The sequence below is a fragment of the Bison bison genome, unplaced genomic scaffold (assembly GCF_000754665.1).
Source record: "Bison bison bison isolate TAMUID 2011002044 unplaced genomic scaffold, Bison_UMD1.0 scf7180017864104, whole genome shotgun sequence".
Lineage (NCBI taxonomy): Eukaryota > Metazoa > Chordata > Mammalia > Artiodactyla > Bovidae > Bison > Bison bison.
This window is the reverse complement of record NW_011494676.1, coordinates 961,116-977,207: the sequence shown is the minus strand read 5'-3', so window position 1 is coordinate 977,207 and position 16,092 is coordinate 961,116. Positions and strand designations below refer to the sequence as shown.

Genomic DNA, 16,092 nt, shown 5'->3' with positions numbered 1-16,092 from the left:
GGGGTTCTGGGGAGAGGTGGTGAGGGTGCTGGAGGGGCTGTCACAGGGGCAGCTGGAGATGACACCAGCCCCTCCTAGTTAAAGACTAAAGGATCTAAGGAAAGTAATACTGATGTCAGGAAGGCAAGTGGGAAGACAGAAAGGGAGACGTTGAACGAGGCAGCCCCTTCCTCAGCGCCTCCGTCCCAGAATGGCAAGACCCACGAATTTTAGGGACTCGCTCTGCCTTCAAATAGCGTCCCTTTCCCTTCCTCACTGTTCCCAACCAAACTCCCAAATCTGGACTGCTCACACTCCAAGTTTAGGTGGCTGTTTCAGAGGAAGCAAGAGTAACAAAATGTGGTTTTTATCCTAAACTGCCAGAGAAGGAAACTCCTGGATCCTTGTTATCTCTTTCCAGAAATAGTCCAGACTATTAATTTCCAATCAGACCTCCTTGTCCTCCGTTCTGCTGGTGACAGCAGAGGTTGGAGAAGCTGCAGGGGTTTAGCCGGCATGACCAGTTGGGCATCTCCCCTTCCAGTTATTTGCTTCTTCTTGTTGTTGTTTAGTCCCTAAGTCATATCCTACTCTTTTTCTACCCTACAGACTAACTAGCCAGGCTCCTCTGTCCATAGGATTTCCCAGGCAAGACTGGAGTGGGTTGCCATTTCCTTTTCCAGAAGATCTTCCTGATCCCAGGGATCAACACTCATCTCCTGCCTCTCCTTCATTGGCAGGTGGATTCTTTACCACTGAGCCACCAGGGAAGCCCTAGGTATTTGTTACAATGACTCAAAAAAAAAAAAAAAAACAATCTCCCGCAGTGCTCTTCCCCACTTTCTCTTACCACACACACACACACACACACACACACACACACACTTTTGCTTCCAGGGCAAGAAGGAGGTGAATTGGTTTCAATTCTTTCCTTTATCTTTCCTTTGCCTCTGTATCAGTAACCTGGGCTTAGAGATCCAAGACATACCACTTGGTGAACATATTTGCTTCAGAGATGAGGGCAGCAGGGTGCTTTGGAGATGCTCATACTGAATGTGAGTCTACCTATTCGACGTAAGGCCTGGGGTTATTTGGACAGAGCACTGACCAGGGTTCGCACTTCCAATAAGCTGTGGGCCCTTGGTCAAGTTCTCTGTCTCTCTGAACCCCAGTTTTCTCATCTGGAAAATGAGGGGCTTAGAGTAGATGCTGCATTGGATCTCTTGTATTTAATAATGTGTGATTCTGTTCTGTTAAGCACAGAGGTTTCAAAATGTTGGGATACGTTACATGGAGAGGGCTTGCACCTGGGTGTCCCCAACCTCACAGGTGGCATTTGTGTTACTGAATTTATCACTGACAAAGATATGGGTCTCTGGAGTTTCACAAAGCTACATCTTGGAATACTGTTTTGTGCCAACAAAGTTTACAATTTACTAAAACATATAGCCATAATACATAAGCGTTAAGTTACAGAGAGAAATTTAACTGTCACTCACACTGAAGGAAAACTCATGTCTGCATGTCCAGCACATTCTCTCCCTTTAAACCAAGTCAACAATAATGTCAACATATAAATGCACATTGATATAACCAAAGAGGAGGAGTTGTATCTTTAATGGCATCTGGCCATCCCCAGGAAGGAGTCGTGCCAATGGGTTCAGAAAACTCTTCTTGGCTACAGTTCTCCACCCCCCATCTCTACGCTGTGGGCAGCCTTGCCAATGCTCCTGGACTACTCTAACTCTGCTGGTTAAAGCACTCTTTCCAGGATGGCTCTTGGAAAGGCTGTGCCCACATGGGACTGAGGGACTCTCCCTTTACTAGCATTCACTGCTGACTTCTCTTTAGATTGACATATTCTTCATTTAAACATGTAAATATTTTCAATTAGGTTAAAGCCAAGTTCTGCTGGCAGGGAGCCATGTCTTTTCTTTAAGGTGTCTTTGCATACTCTCTGCTTAGCCATTACTTATCCATTTCTAAAATAGAAATCTTGTACTCTTAGAGGGAAAGGGTGGATATATTTTTCAAGTTCTGAGGAAAGACTTCATCATTTCTCCCTAGAACCAAGGACCCATGCACCTCACCAGCTACTCCTTCATGGGCCCCTTTTCTGGGTCCACTAACATTAAGTTTCCTAGGGGCTCAGTCCAGGGCCCGTCTCTGCTTCCACCTACTCTCTTTGTGATCAGCTCAAGTAGATCCTTAACCTTAATGCTATCTCTATGATATCAATTCCCACATTTTTATCTCCAAAGGTCCAGACCTTTCCACCAAGCTCAAACTCAAAATCATCATCTGTCAATTCAACATCTCTCAATTCAACCATATGAATATCTAATAAGCATCTCAAATTTAACAGATCCTTAAACAAACTTCTGAACGAGTTCTTTCCCATCTTTTCACCAAGGTGTTCAGGCCAAAAACCTTACAGTTATCCTTATTTCCTTTCTTTCTCTTATCCCTACATCAGCAAGTCTTGCTGGCCCTACCTTTAAAATATATTCTGTGTCTACCACTTCTCCACCCCTGCCCCCTAGTCTAAGCCACCATCATCTCTTACCTTAAAACTACTGCAACAGCCTCCTAACTGGCTCCCCTACTTCCAATCTTGCTTATTTAAAACCCAATATTCTCAGCAGTTAGGCTGATCCTTTAAAAACAAGTCAAATCTGATCCAACAAATACTCTCCCAAGAGAAATGAGTGCATATGTCCTACATAAAAGATAGTACAAGATTTTCCACAGCAGCTCTATCTGTAATAGTCAAAAACTTAAATGTCTGTCAGCCAAAGAATGGTTAAACTTGTATAAACCAATTGTGCTATATTCATATAGCGAATGTGTGCATGCTCAGCCGCTTCAATCATGTCCAACTCTTTGTGACCCCATGGACTGTAGCCCGCCAGGCTCCTCTCTCCATGGGATTCTCCAGGTGAGAGTACTGAAGTGGATTGCCATGCCCTCTTCCAGGAAATCTTCCCAACCAGGGATCAAACCCATGTCTCCTGCATTGTAGGTGGATTCTTTACCGCTGAACCAGTGGGGAAGCCCCATATAGGGAATACTATTTTAAAAGACTGAATTACTATATTTGTTGTTGTTCAGTCGCTCAGTCATGTCTTACTCTTTGACACCCCATGGGTATATAGCTGCATAAAATAGTATACAGCTGCATAAAAAGATCTCACAAACAGAATACTAAGCAAAGAAGCCAGACCACGCCGCCCCCCAAAAAAAAGAGTACACTCCTGTGATTCCATTTACATAAAGTTCAAGAAAAAGCAAATTAAACAGTGAGAGGAAATAGTGGTCACATGGTGGGAATGTGCTACATTTTAATCTAAATGGCAGTGAAAAGTACATGCATATGTAAAAATCCTTAAGAAATACTTAAATAATTTGTTTTGTTTGTTTATGGATCTGTGTAACTCAGACAGTAAAGAATCTGCCTGCAATGCAAGAGACCTGAAGTTCGATCCCTGGGTGGGGAAGATGCTCTGGAGAAGGGAATGGCAACCCACTCCAGTATTCTTGCTGGAGAATTCCATGGACAGAGGAGTCTGGTGGGTTACAGTCTGTGGGGTTGCAAAGAGTTAGACACAACTGAGCAACTAACACTGCTACTGCTAAGGATTTCTTAAGTAAAAATATTGAAGATCTGTGTGTCTTTTTTAATGTTTATCTCTGATTTATTTATTTAGCTGTGCAGAGTCTTATTTGCGGCATGCAGGATCGTAGATCTTCTTTGCAGCATGCGAAATCTTTAGTTGTGGCATGTGAACTTTTAGTTGCAGCGTGTGGGATCTAGTTCCTGACCTGGGATTGAAGCTCGGGCCCCCTGCACCGGGAGTATGGAGTCTAAGCTACTGGACTACCAGGGAAGTCTTTTAGTCTAGACTTGTTCCTACCCCTCAGACCACTCTTCTCCACAAATGGCTTATATGGGTGTGGGAAATAAGACTGTGGAGCAGGAGGTGATAAATGGGTGTATAGTAATGATGGCTGACGTTGTTAGAGCAGTTACCTGACTTGGGCACTTTTCTGACCACTTTACAACAATTAACTCACCCCACCTCCCCATTAACCTATGAAATGATTACCATTTACAGATGACATTGAGGCACTGATTGCTTAAGTAGTAACTTGATTAATCACACAACTCAGAAATGGCAAAACTAGGATTTGAACAAAGGCAGTATAGATGCAGAGTTCTTAACCTTTAAAAATGTATCCATCTTAGGTGTATAGTTCCATGTGTTTTAACAATCCTTCTGATCAAGATAAAGAACATTGCCCCTAAAATTTCTGTTGTGCCATTCTGAAGTTAATCTCCCCATCCTTAGCAACCACTGATCTCCTTTCTGTCACCATAGATTAGACTTGTCTATTCTAGAGCTTCATATAAGTAGGTTCATGCAGTATATAGGTCTCTGGCTTCATAGCTCTGGGTTTCAGAGCTTTCCAAGGTTTTAAATCACGGCCTTATACTACTTTCTGGTGTAACTTCTTTCACCACTTATCCATCAAATTGGCTCTGCTTCAGGACTTCCCTGGTGGTCCAGTGGTTAAGACTCTGCACTGCCACTGCAGGGGCCATGAATTTATCCTTGGTTGGGAACTAAAGATCCTGCATGCAAAGCACGTAGCATGCCAAAAATATATTTTTGAATATTGACTACTCCTCAACATCAGGCACCCACTTATATCCTATCACTACTTTTTGTCTACCCCACTTCATGCACATGAGATTGTCAGGATGGGGAGCATAAAGAGGGATATAAGAGGGTCAATAACAGCCTCTCTAAGATACCATAAGTGGCTTCCCTTGTGGCTCAGACGGTAAAGCGTCTGCCTACAATGTGGGAGACTGGGGTTTGATCCCTGGGTTGGGAAGATCTCCTGGAGGAGGAAATGGCAACCCACTCCAGTATTCTTGCCTGGAAATCCCATGGATGGAGGAGCCCGGTAGGCTACAGTCTATGGGGTCGCAAAGAAGATACCATAAAGTTCCAATGAGAGATGCTAACAAGTGAAGCATCAAAATTCCTACCCTCGAGGAGCTTTTAATCCAATTAGAGAGAGGATAGCTTATATAGAAAGCCAATAAGTCACAAGGCAAAACATTCATTCATTCAACATGTATTTATTCAGTAAAAACAATTGTATAACGTGACTAAGCAGTTGGCTACGGAGTTGAGTTCAGTTCAGTTCAGTCGCTCAGTCGTGTCCGATTCTTTGTGACCCCATGAACCACAGCACGCCAGGCCTCCCTGTCCATCACCAACTCCCAGATTCCACCCAAACCCATGTCCATTGAGTCGGTGATGCCACCCAACCATCTCATCCTGTCGTCCCCTTCTCCTCCTGCCCTCAATCTTTCCCAGCATCAGGGTCTTTTCCAATGAGTCAGCTCTTCACGTCAGGTGGCCAAAGAATTGGAGTTTCAGCTTCAACATCAGTCCTTCCAATGAACACCCAGGACTGATCTCCTTTAGGATGGACTGGTTGGATCTCCTTGCAGTCCAAGGGACTCTCAAGTTTTCTCCAACACCACAGTTCAAAAGCATCAATTATTCTGCGCTCAGCTTTCTTTATGGTCCAACTCTCACATCCATTACTTGACCACTGGAAAAACCATAGCCTTGACTAGTCAGAACTTTGTTGACAAAGTAATGTCTCTGCTTTTTAATATGCTGTGTAGGTTGGTCATAACTTTCCTTCCAAGGAGTAAGCGTCTTTTAATTTCATGGCTGCAGTCACCATCTGCAGTGATTTTGCAGCCCAAAAAAATAAAGTCAGCCATTGTTTCCACTGTTTTCCCATCTATTAGCCATGAAGTGATGGGACCGGATGCCATGACCTTAGTTTTCTGAATGTTGAGCTTTAAGCCCACTTTTTCAATCTCCTCTTTCACTTTCAGGAGGCTCTTTAGTTCTTCTTCACTTTCTGCCATAAGGGTGGTATCATCTGGGTATTGAGGTTATTGATATTTCTCCCAGCAATTTTGATTCCAGCTTGTGCTTCTTCCAGCCCAGCGTTTCTCATGATGTACTCTGCATGTAAGTTAAATAAGCAGGGTGACAATGTACAGCCTTGACGTCCTCCTTTTCCTATTTGGAACCAGTCTGTTGTTCCATGTCCAGTTCTAACTGTTGCTTCCTGACCTGCATACAGACAGATCTTATTTCAATTACTACACCTACCGCTTCTTAGCATGTGACCTTGGTCAAGGAACTTAATGTCAGCTTCCCCATCTTAAAACTGGTGCAAAAGCAAAATCTAAAATCATAAAAGTAAAATCTACCTAAGGCATTGTTTTAAGGATTGAGATAATGCATATAAAACAGTTCAGTACCTGGCATATAGTAAGAGTTCAGTAAATGTTAGCTATTATTATTCTTATAGTTGGAACTTCCCTAGTGGCTCAGTCAGTAAAGAATCCACCTGCAATGCTGGAGACTAGGGTTCAATCCCTGGATCAGGAAGATCCCCTAGAGAAGGAAATGGTAACCCACTTCAGTATTCCTGCTTGGGGAATCCCATGGAAATCCCATGGCAGGCTATGGTCCATGGGAACACAAGAGTTCGTGACTTAACAACCAAACCACCATCACCATTTTTACAATTATTATGTATATTAGGCAGCTTTCAACACTCTCAGGAGATACAGATTAATAGAATGAAAGTCGTTAAGGATTCTTAAGGGATTCAGTTTAGTGGGGATACTTAGATTGGGATCCATGAAACTTCTGGAATTTTTGCTTCAGGATATTGGGTAAATATGCATGCATGCATTTTTTTCTTGGGTAGGGTCCATAGTTTTGTCATATTCTCAAAGGACTGTCCCATGGCCTACAAACATTAAGGACCCATGGTCTAGAGCCTGCATTGTCAATGGGAGTAGTATTGCCCCCCTCCCAAGAAGTCAAAAATTGGTACAGAGATGAGAACCTTAGATGTTATGTTTATGACCTTCCAAAGGGCCATAGTACATATACAGATACAACAGCATATCAGTGATATTAAAATTTCATGCATGGGGGAGGGCGATTACAAAATGTCAGAGGGTGCACGAAAACTAAAAAACAAACAGATGTGTGAACTGAAGTAGCAAGGCGTACTCTGTTTAAAGAATTGCTGAGAAGAAATGGCAACCCACTCCAGTGTTCTTGCCTGGAGAATCTCAGGGATGGGGGAGCCTGGTGGGCTGCCGTCTATGGGGTCACACAGAATAGGACACGACTGAAGTGACTTAGCAGCAGCAGCAGCAGAGTCTGAAATGGAGAAGGCAACAGCACCCCACTCCAGTACTCTTGCCTGGAAAATCCCATGGATGGAGGAGCCTGGTAGGCTGCAGTCCATGGGGTCGCTAAGAGTCAGACATGACTGAGCGACTTCACTTTCACTTTTCACTTTCATGCATTGGAGAAGGAAGTGGCAACCCACTCCAGTATTCTTGCCTAGAGAATCCCAGGGACGGGGGAGGCTGGTGGGCTGCCGTCTATGGGGTCGCACAGAGTCGGACACGACTGAAGCGACTTAGCAGCAGCAGCAGAGTCTGAAAGAACCAGAGGGTGGAAAGATAAAGGAGAATTTAAGTCAAACTTAATAACTAGAGGAGGTACTCGGGGAATCACTGAATGAATAAAAGCTCAGAGATTCTGAGAATGTCTGAGAAAACAGTGGTTTGAATAAAGACAGTAGGGAATTCAGCAAAGGCACTAATTTACTCTATGACAGTGTGAATTCATCAACATGATATCAGAAAACAGCCAGAATTGCCTCATAGGAGGAGTTCCCTGGTGGCCTAATGGTTAGGATTACAGGCTTTCACTGTCGCAGCCCAGGTTCAATCTTCAATCGAGGAAGTGAGATCTCAGAAGAATCCATTCATTTGATAGATAATCTGAAGGCAGAAAGCACACAGAGACTGAGACAAAGCTTGCCAACACCTGGGGATGCTCCAGTGTTGGCCTCTGGTGTGTGGAGCCAGGATCCAGCTATGCCAGGTTCCAAGCATTTCTGGGACCTCAGTTTATGACCACATATAGCAGAACTCTGCTTGAAATTAAGGTGGTCAGTTCATCCCCTTGTGACTCAGAAGCCTGGTATCCAGTCATGATGTGAAATACCATGTCTAATCTTCCCCCAAGATTTTAGTTTGGCCAATGTAAGTTCTACATGCAGGCTCTTAGTTCCTCGAGCAGGGATGAAACCTGTATACCCTGCAGTGGAAGTAAAGTGTTAACCACTGGATCGCCAGAGAAGTCCTTCCCCCAAGCTTTTGGCATATGTAATCAGACATCCACTAGATGACTCAACCTGCACACCTTCCAACACGCTACAAAGTCAACATATCCAAAATTGTGCTTATCATTTTTATCCTGCTTCCCCAAGTTCTTCCTGCTGCCTACTCTCATCTTTGATTCCACTCTTCCCTTCATTCATTGTACCCAATCTAATACCAAGTCCTAATTTGCCTTTTAAATATCTCCCCACTGGAGGCTTCACAGTGGTAAAGTGGCAGAGTCCACCTGCCAATGCAGGAGACACAGGAGATGCTGGTTCGATCCCTGGGTCGGGAAGATCCCCTGGAGAACAACCCACTCCAGTATTCTTGCCTGGGAAATCCTATGGACAGAGGAACCTGGTGGGCTACAGTCCATGGGGTGGCCAAGTCGGACACAACTGAGCAACTGAACACACACACGCACACTCTCACCTGAATTGTTGCCAGATGCATAGCTTAAGTCTTCATCTCCCCCAAATCTACCCTCTACAGTGCAACTATGGTTCTAAAACACCAAATCTGTCATCTCCTCGTTTAAATCCCCTGTGGCTTCCCATCAGGGATAGCAGCTTCCCAGCCAGTGTGTCTTGACAATGATGTTAATTCCCTCAGCATTTTGGACTGCTAGGCAGAGCCTGGGATAGCTAGAGTTCTTAAGCCAATAGTCTAAAGCCTGAAGCATTCTATCTGTGTGCTGTTTGAAATGGTTCTCTGTGCCACAATGTGAGAAGGGCTGAGAACTAATCTTTGGGCACTCCCTGACTGGTTCTGATCTCATCCTGCCTCCAGCACTGAACAGCTTAGCTTTAGCACATTATATACTATGCTACTTATTGGTCTCTTACTTCTGCTCAGAAGCATTCCACAGATCTGGAATGAGTTTCCCTTCATCTTTGTCTGAGAAGCTTCTAACCTTCAAGATCATTCAACTGTCATTTTCCCAGGAAGTTTTCTTGGACTTTCAGGCCAGGTTGGATACCCTTCCTTATGCTCTCAAAATACTTTGTTTCATAATAATCTGTTATGTATCAGTCTACTGCTCTGGTGGCTCAGACGGTAGAGACTGCTGGCAATGTGGGAGACCCAGGTTTGATCCCTGGATTGGGAAGATGCCCTGGAGAAGGAAATGGCAACCCACTCCAGTGTTCTTGCCTGGAGAATTCCATGGTCGGAGAAGCCCTGTGGGTTATGATCCATGGGGACACAAAGAGTCAGACACAACTAAGCAACTAACACTTTCACACCCCGCTGGTAATGATCAGACAGCAGAACTGCCCTGCTCATCTTTGTATCTTCAGTGGCCACCAGCAGAGCTCATGTGTGTACTACGTTACGTGAATGAGAATGATGCAAAAGAACAAGAGGGCCAGGCTTACCTTTTCTTGCCTGGAGTTTAAGAAAGTTCGTGGTTACATAAGCCAAAAAGAGCTTTGGAGAAGAGGATGATATAACAGGATTAAATGTGGCAAAGGAAAGAATAGGCCACTGGATTTGATCTAGTTAGTCTAGAGCACAGATTTAAATATGATGGAAATCAGGTTTGGAAGGACTGAGAAGAAAAGAAATAGGAATAAGATACACATCCCTTACCCAAGATATTTGGCAGTATAAAGAACAAAAGAAAATGAAGGATTACTGAGTTCCTACAGTCCCATTGCAATTACTTTGCTACCATTTAAGATACACGGTTCCACAGTAACAGTATGCTTGAGAAATCCAGCTTCCCTCCATATCCCTTCCCTTCCCCTGCTGCTGCTGCTGCTAAGTTGCTTCAGTCGTGTCCGACCCTGTGCGACCCCATAGACGGCAGCCCACCAGGCTCCCCCGTCCCTTCCCCTAGTGGGTATCAATTTCCATTAGTCTATGGTTTATCCTTCCTTTTTCTGGCCATGTAGCATGTGGGATCTTAGCTCCCCGACCAGGGACTGGATCTGTGGCCCTTACAGTAGAAGCAGAGTCTTAACCTCTGGAGCTCCAGGGAAGCCCTTATCCTTCCATTTTTACAATAGAGACAAATGTATAATATATATTATGTGTCACCCTTTAGATAAGAAAGGCCATTATACATTCTGTTCTACATGCTACTTTCTTCACTTAATATAGTCTCATGATCTCTTCAATCAGTCCCTCATTCCTTTTTACTGCTGCTTAGTATTCTATTGTGTAGATTTACCAGTTTATTCAACCAGTCCCCTACTGACTGAGAGTTGTTTCCAATCTGTTATTACAAATAGTGCTGCAATGAATAGCTTTGTGCATGTTACTTCCTATTTTTGCCATCTTATTTCCAGGAACTTTACTTCTGTTCTAACTTAATACTCACAGTAACTCTATGCCATAGATACTGGGTCTTCATCTTATGTGTAACTTTGACGTAATGAATCAAGTGCTGCAGTACACAGCAGTCCAGCACTTGCAATAGCACATTATAGAGTAAGTCTTTAAAACTTGGAATAAACACCCTCACTCCTACCTTACTGTTCTCCCAATATATGGACATCTCTTCTCAGAGAAAAAGAAGTTATTAAGTTAAGCACCACAAATGATAAACAAGCAGTTTAGTTTAATTTTCTCTGGGTATCTGTAAAACACTTAGGGCCAACGTAGGAAAAAATAAAATAAAATAAAGCCTCCTGTGAAAAAATTACACTTACAAAAGAAAGGCCTGAGAGGGATTAGCGCCTTAGCCCCTCGGAGCTACAGCAGCTCTGATTGGTCCAAGGAAGTGAATAGATATTGGGAGGCTACGACAGGAGGAAAAACAATGAGAAATCACTGAGGGAGAGGGCCTCGAAGTGGGCCTCGAGGGGGCACTGGAGGTCGGGGAGTGGGTCTGGGTGGAGGGAGGGGCCCCCGCTGGTAGCCGTAGGGTGGAGGTCGTGGAGGGCCAGTGTATCCATGAGGAGGCATCAGTGGAGGAGGTCCACGCATACCATGCGGAGGCATAGGACCTGGGTGACCTGCAGGTAGAAAAGGAAAACTAAGTAAAAACAAAGAATAGGAGACAGTGCATATTGGGACAATGTAGGGAGAGGATACACTGGGAGACAGTGAAAAGAAAGAGAAGAAAGAAAAGAAAGTGCAGGAGGTAAGAGGTGTGACAAAAGAAGCTGCAAGAACAATATGTGAGGATGAGGGAGGTGGCTAAAGACTACTCACCCATAGGAGAGCCAAACGGAGGCCCTCGGGGGGGCATCCCCATTGGAGGAGGTCCAGGATGAGGCATTCCAGGTGGTGGTCGGGGTGGTGGCTGCCCCCCAGAGCCAGGGGGCCCAGCGTGGGGGTGCCCTAAGCCGTGAGGACCATGGTGGGCCAGCTGCATCTGAGACATCCCTATGAGAACAAAACAAGACACAATGAGAAATGAGACAAAAGGAAGTTAGACAGGAGGGCAAAGAAAACAAGACAGAGAAGAAAATGAAGAAAGTGACATCAGATAGAATACAGAAATTAAAGCTGGTAAAAAGTGCCCTTATCCTTGACTCCATCCCAAGAGGATAAATCAACCAACTACCCAACAGCTCCCCAGTCCCTGAAGCCCATTCGCTCCTTCCATGATTTAGGCATTGTAACACTGCTGCAGAATGGCGTGATTATTCTACTGAACAGAATCTGGGAAGATAACAGAGACACTGTCACAGCAAAGATCTAATTCTAAAGGATGAACATGAATTTTTCAGGTGGACAACAGAGTTGGAAGAGAACATTCCAGGCAGAAAAAAACCAGCAGGTGCAAAGCATGGATGTGATCAACAGCACAGTATGTTAAAGGAAAACCAGGAGAACAGCTTGCAGTCATGGGAGTAACGGGCAGGAGCCAGATCGTGCAAAGCCTAGAATGCTATGATAAAGTGTTTCGGTTTCACTCCGTAAGTAAAAGGGAGCAGCAGAAGAATTTTGAGCAAAGGTGTGTGAATATCTGTATTTAAGAAAAATTACTCTGAGATAGTCAACCAAAGTAGAGATAGTTAGAGTCAAAGTGTCAGTTAGGGTATTACTGAAATAAATTAGGTGTGAAATAATGAGGCTAGGAGAGCCTAGGCTTCCCAGGTAGCACTAGTGGTAAAGAACCAATGCAGAAGAGCCTGTTGTTCTCTTTGGTAAAACTTAAACAAGAATATAGACAGCATGATGGTTGTTTATTAAAATGAACAATAAAGTATCTTGCATTTTTTTCATAAACGAATGTCTGAAAAAAAGGAGAGCTTGGGCACTATCTATTATTGTTAAAGAACAAAGAAGAGCAGCATTAAGTACTGATAGAGCTCCACTACCAAGCTCATCCCTCTCCTTCCCAGCAAAGAACACCCACCTGGATGGGGCATCCCACCCGGTGGGAATGGGTGAGGATGTGAGTGTCCGTGTCCAGGATGTCCAGCCCCTGGGGTTCCCGCTGATGGGGGGCCATGTCCTCCAGCCCCAGGAGGCATAGGTGGTGGTGGCATGGCTGGGGGTATCCCAGGAGGAAGGGCTCCAGGAGGCGGTACTGGAGGTGGGAAGGAGCCAGGAGGAGGCATGCCTATAGAGAAAATGGAAAAACAGTTAATGATAGTGAGCAGAGAGTGCCTTTAGAGAGCCTGTTCCACCCTGGCATCTCCAGGCAGAATGAGCTCTTTTCCCCTCCTCCCAGCTCTCTAAAGTCAGAAGCAACATTAAATGACTCGAGCAACAACCTTCTGGAGAAACTCAACAACTTTCTTCCCACCACAATCATCATCCCTCAACCCCTTTCACCTAATGACTCAATGTCCCCTCCTTGCCAGGTTCTTTTTCCTTCTTCCTGGCCCCACCCTTCCCAACCCAAGACAAACATTTTTTATCAAAAGCTTTACCTGGTGGAGGAAGCCCAGATCCCAATGATGATACCACAGGATTGGGAGCAGATGGTGGAGGGGGTGCATCTGCAAACAGCTGATGAGGGCGGTCAGCCTGGGAGAGTGGGTTCTGTGCTGCCAGAAGTCTTTCAGCGGCTGAGCCATGGCGCTCACCCTTGGAGTCCTTCTTGAATGCGTAGGACACAGTGATTGGGCGGTTACAGAGGTACTGCCCATTCATGGCCTCAATCGCTGCATCCGAAGCATCAAATGAAGCAAAATTAATAAAGGCATAACCTTTGGAGTTGCCTGTGTCAGGGTCCCGCATAATCTTGGGGGTTTGTAAGATGACCCCAAAGGCGCTAAAAGTATCATAAAGCAACTTCTCATCAATCTCTGGGTCCAGGTTCCCAATAAAAATGTTGGCCCCCACATCCAGGTTTTTGTTGTGAGCTGATGCCTTGTTCACCCGTATTGGCTTCCCATAGAGTTTGATCATGTTCATGATCTTAATGGCATAGTCAGCATCTTCCTCACTCAAGAATTCCACAAAGCCATAGCCTGCGGAAGTGGAAAAGAAGAAGTTAGCAACTGAAGTGATTTAAAAACGAGTTTATAACTCATTTGCCTTCTAAAGCACAAAGGATAAGAAATAATAATCCCAACTTCAACTGAGAATGGTTCCAGAAACAAAATCTTTAGTTTGCTCACTCCAAAACGCTTAATACCTCTAGGGACCTCCAGGAGCAGTCTGTCCCCTCCATACGTAACTGCACTTTTTGCCGTGTACTCACCTTGGTGCTGACCAGTGACTCTATCTTTTGGCATGTGCGTGTTCACTACTGGCCCTGCCTGGAGAAATAGTTCCCACAGCAGTGGTTCGCTAACCTTCTCATCGAGGCCCCCCACGTACACAGTGGCATCTGGAAGACAGGATTAGGAGGTGAGGGCAGAGATGAGGGGAAGTAGGGAGGTAACGGGAACATGAAGATGGAACCCAGGCGGAGGAAGTGGGGGTGGAGATGGGGTAGAAAAGCAAAGAATAAGAAAAAAAAAAAAGACGTTAGATTAAGCTTTTAGAAACTCCTCCTTTCCAGAAAATAGACAATCCTAAATCTAATTTAGAGTTGCGGTGCAAGTTCACTCTGTAACTTTTCTTTTTCTTTTTTTTTTTGAGTGGGAAGGCAGCAGAGGATTGGACACAGCATCACAACTACAGGCCTCAAGCGCGTCCATCCCGTCCCCATAAGGCATCGGGACCAGTCTCGCGCCCTTCGGAAAGGTAAAATCTCCCGCCCCAACGGAAACACTGCTGAGCCTAGTCGAGGTCCCCCAAACTCCCAGAGTCCATTCTGGGTTTGTCCCCTCCAGTTACCCTGGTTTCGCTCGGAGATCGGCCCGGCCGCCATGGCGAAACCGCTCCCGCCGTCTCCAGGCAGCGATCCCGCCCCCTGACCTCAGTCACTACTTCCACTTCCGAGGCGAAGGCTGACGTGAGTGGTGGGCGGGGCCGCGGCAGGGGAGGAGCCGGAAGCGGCCTCGGCCATCTTAGGAGACGCTAAGACTGGAAGCGGCTGAGGTAGTGGTGCGCTTCAGTGCACGGTCCCGTGCAGAAGTACTACGATGAGCGGACAGGGCGGGGAACGTGAAAAGGAAACGTTCTGTCTCTTAAGGCAGTGTTAGAAGTTAAAGGGTCACACTGCTCCCGAAAATGTCACTTCAGAAGCTGGGAGAACAAAACTTTAGTTTTCATGTGTTTTGTAGCCTTTTTTCCCCCTTAGAAGGGAGTGCAGAGGAACCCCTCAACGCAAGGCGTGGGGACAACCGTCCATCCCTACCCGCAGTCCTTGAACAGATGGGGCCTCACAGCCCAGGCCTGGGCTTGAGGTATTTCCTTTTACCTCGGGGAACCTCGGGGAAGGGAATTGTGGAATGTCTGAGCTCGCTTAGTCACTCCATAGAGGGTGAGAGGAACCTGAGGCTCGGAGGTGGGGTGGTACCGAATCTTACGGGGGTTTGATACTGAAGCCCACAGGCCTCGGCCTCGGCCTCGGCCTCGACCTCCAGAGCACACCCTGAACTCCAGCAACATCTGAGTGTGCCTTTGCCCCGTTTGCACGAAAGAGAGGACCTTAAATTGTGAATCCTGCAGCGCCTCACGCAACCCAGCCCCTTACTTCCTTAGCAGTAATATGGTCGGTACCGTCCCTTTGTGGGTCACATTCCTTTCCCTCCTCTCCCCCCACTCCCTTGCCTAAGGTTCCTTTAATCAGACACAAACAGTGCCAGCGGCGTGTATAAATATTGTGCTTTAATGAACTCCTTAAATAGAAATGTCACGACGAAAATAGATAATTGGAAGAGATAGGGTGTCCCGTGTATATTTCATACCCATAGAAAACTATAAGGGAAGAAATAGAAATTGGAATTAAAGAAGCAGCAAGAGGAGGTGAGAAGGAGGTCTGTAGGCCATCTAGTTGGCACTGATAAACAGTGTATCTGATTATCACAATTTACCAGCGCGATATACAAAATTTCCATCCCAAAGACATGGAATTGCCCTGAAAAAAAGAGGCAGTCGTTCTGGATTGTTTTTGTTTCTTAATTCTTCAAATGACAAGAACTATTTAAACCAAACAAGGCAGGGTAAGAGTTGGATACGGTTAGCACCACTCATCTTAAATAGAAACTCAGGTCAGTGATCTTGTTTATGAAAGCTGAGGCAGCAAGACCAGATAAGAAAAAACGAAGGATTAGACAAAACTCTCCCTCCCCCCAGACCACCTTCTGCCCTGCCCGTGAGAAAGCAATTTCAACGGGATTGGGAGAGAATGGTGTTTGAGTTTCTTTTCTTGGAGTGATCCTCCGGAGATATTCGTGGTGTCCATTTCCTTAATAACTCCTGAAGATGGGATAGCTCCTCCTGGAGACCAGAGATTGTGGGAGCTGAGAGGCCCATCTGGGAAGAGGGTGAAGAGAGGCAGAGAGGATCCTTAATTCTTA

The 16,092-nt window shown here is 45.4% G+C and overlaps 2 protein-coding genes across 6 annotated transcripts in view; both read right to left on the bottom strand.

Annotated features, from left to right (window-relative positions):
• Window positions 1-10,818: 10,818 nt before the first annotated feature.
• On the bottom strand, window positions 10,819-14,554 carry SF3B4 (splicing factor 3b, subunit 4, 49kDa). The gene is made up of 6 exons (XM_010838730.1): window positions 14,465-14,554; window positions 13,884-14,012; window positions 13,108-13,650; window positions 12,588-12,794; window positions 11,435-11,608; window positions 10,819-11,235 (listed from the first exon to the last, which is right to left on the bottom strand). Exons 1-6 carry the CDS (start codon window positions 14,496-14,498, stop codon window positions 11,048-11,050), a joined length of 1,275 nt encoding a protein of 424 aa, XP_010837032.1. The 5' UTR covers window positions 14,499-14,554; the 3' UTR covers window positions 10,819-11,047.
• An 822-nt stretch (window positions 14,555-15,376) lies between these two features.
• MTMR11 (myotubularin related protein 11) overlaps window positions 15,377-16,092 on the bottom strand; it is an 8,807-nt gene continuing 8,091 nt past the window's right edge. For all 5 annotated transcript variants that reach the window (XM_010838727.1, XM_010838725.1, XM_010838726.1 and 2 more), the window contains one exon: window positions 15,377-16,048. In XM_010838727.1, coding sequence (XP_010837029.1) covers window positions 15,902-16,048 — 147 coding nt within the window. In that variant the 3' untranslated portion in view covers window positions 15,377-15,901. The remainder of the gene's footprint in view (window positions 16,049-16,092) is intronic.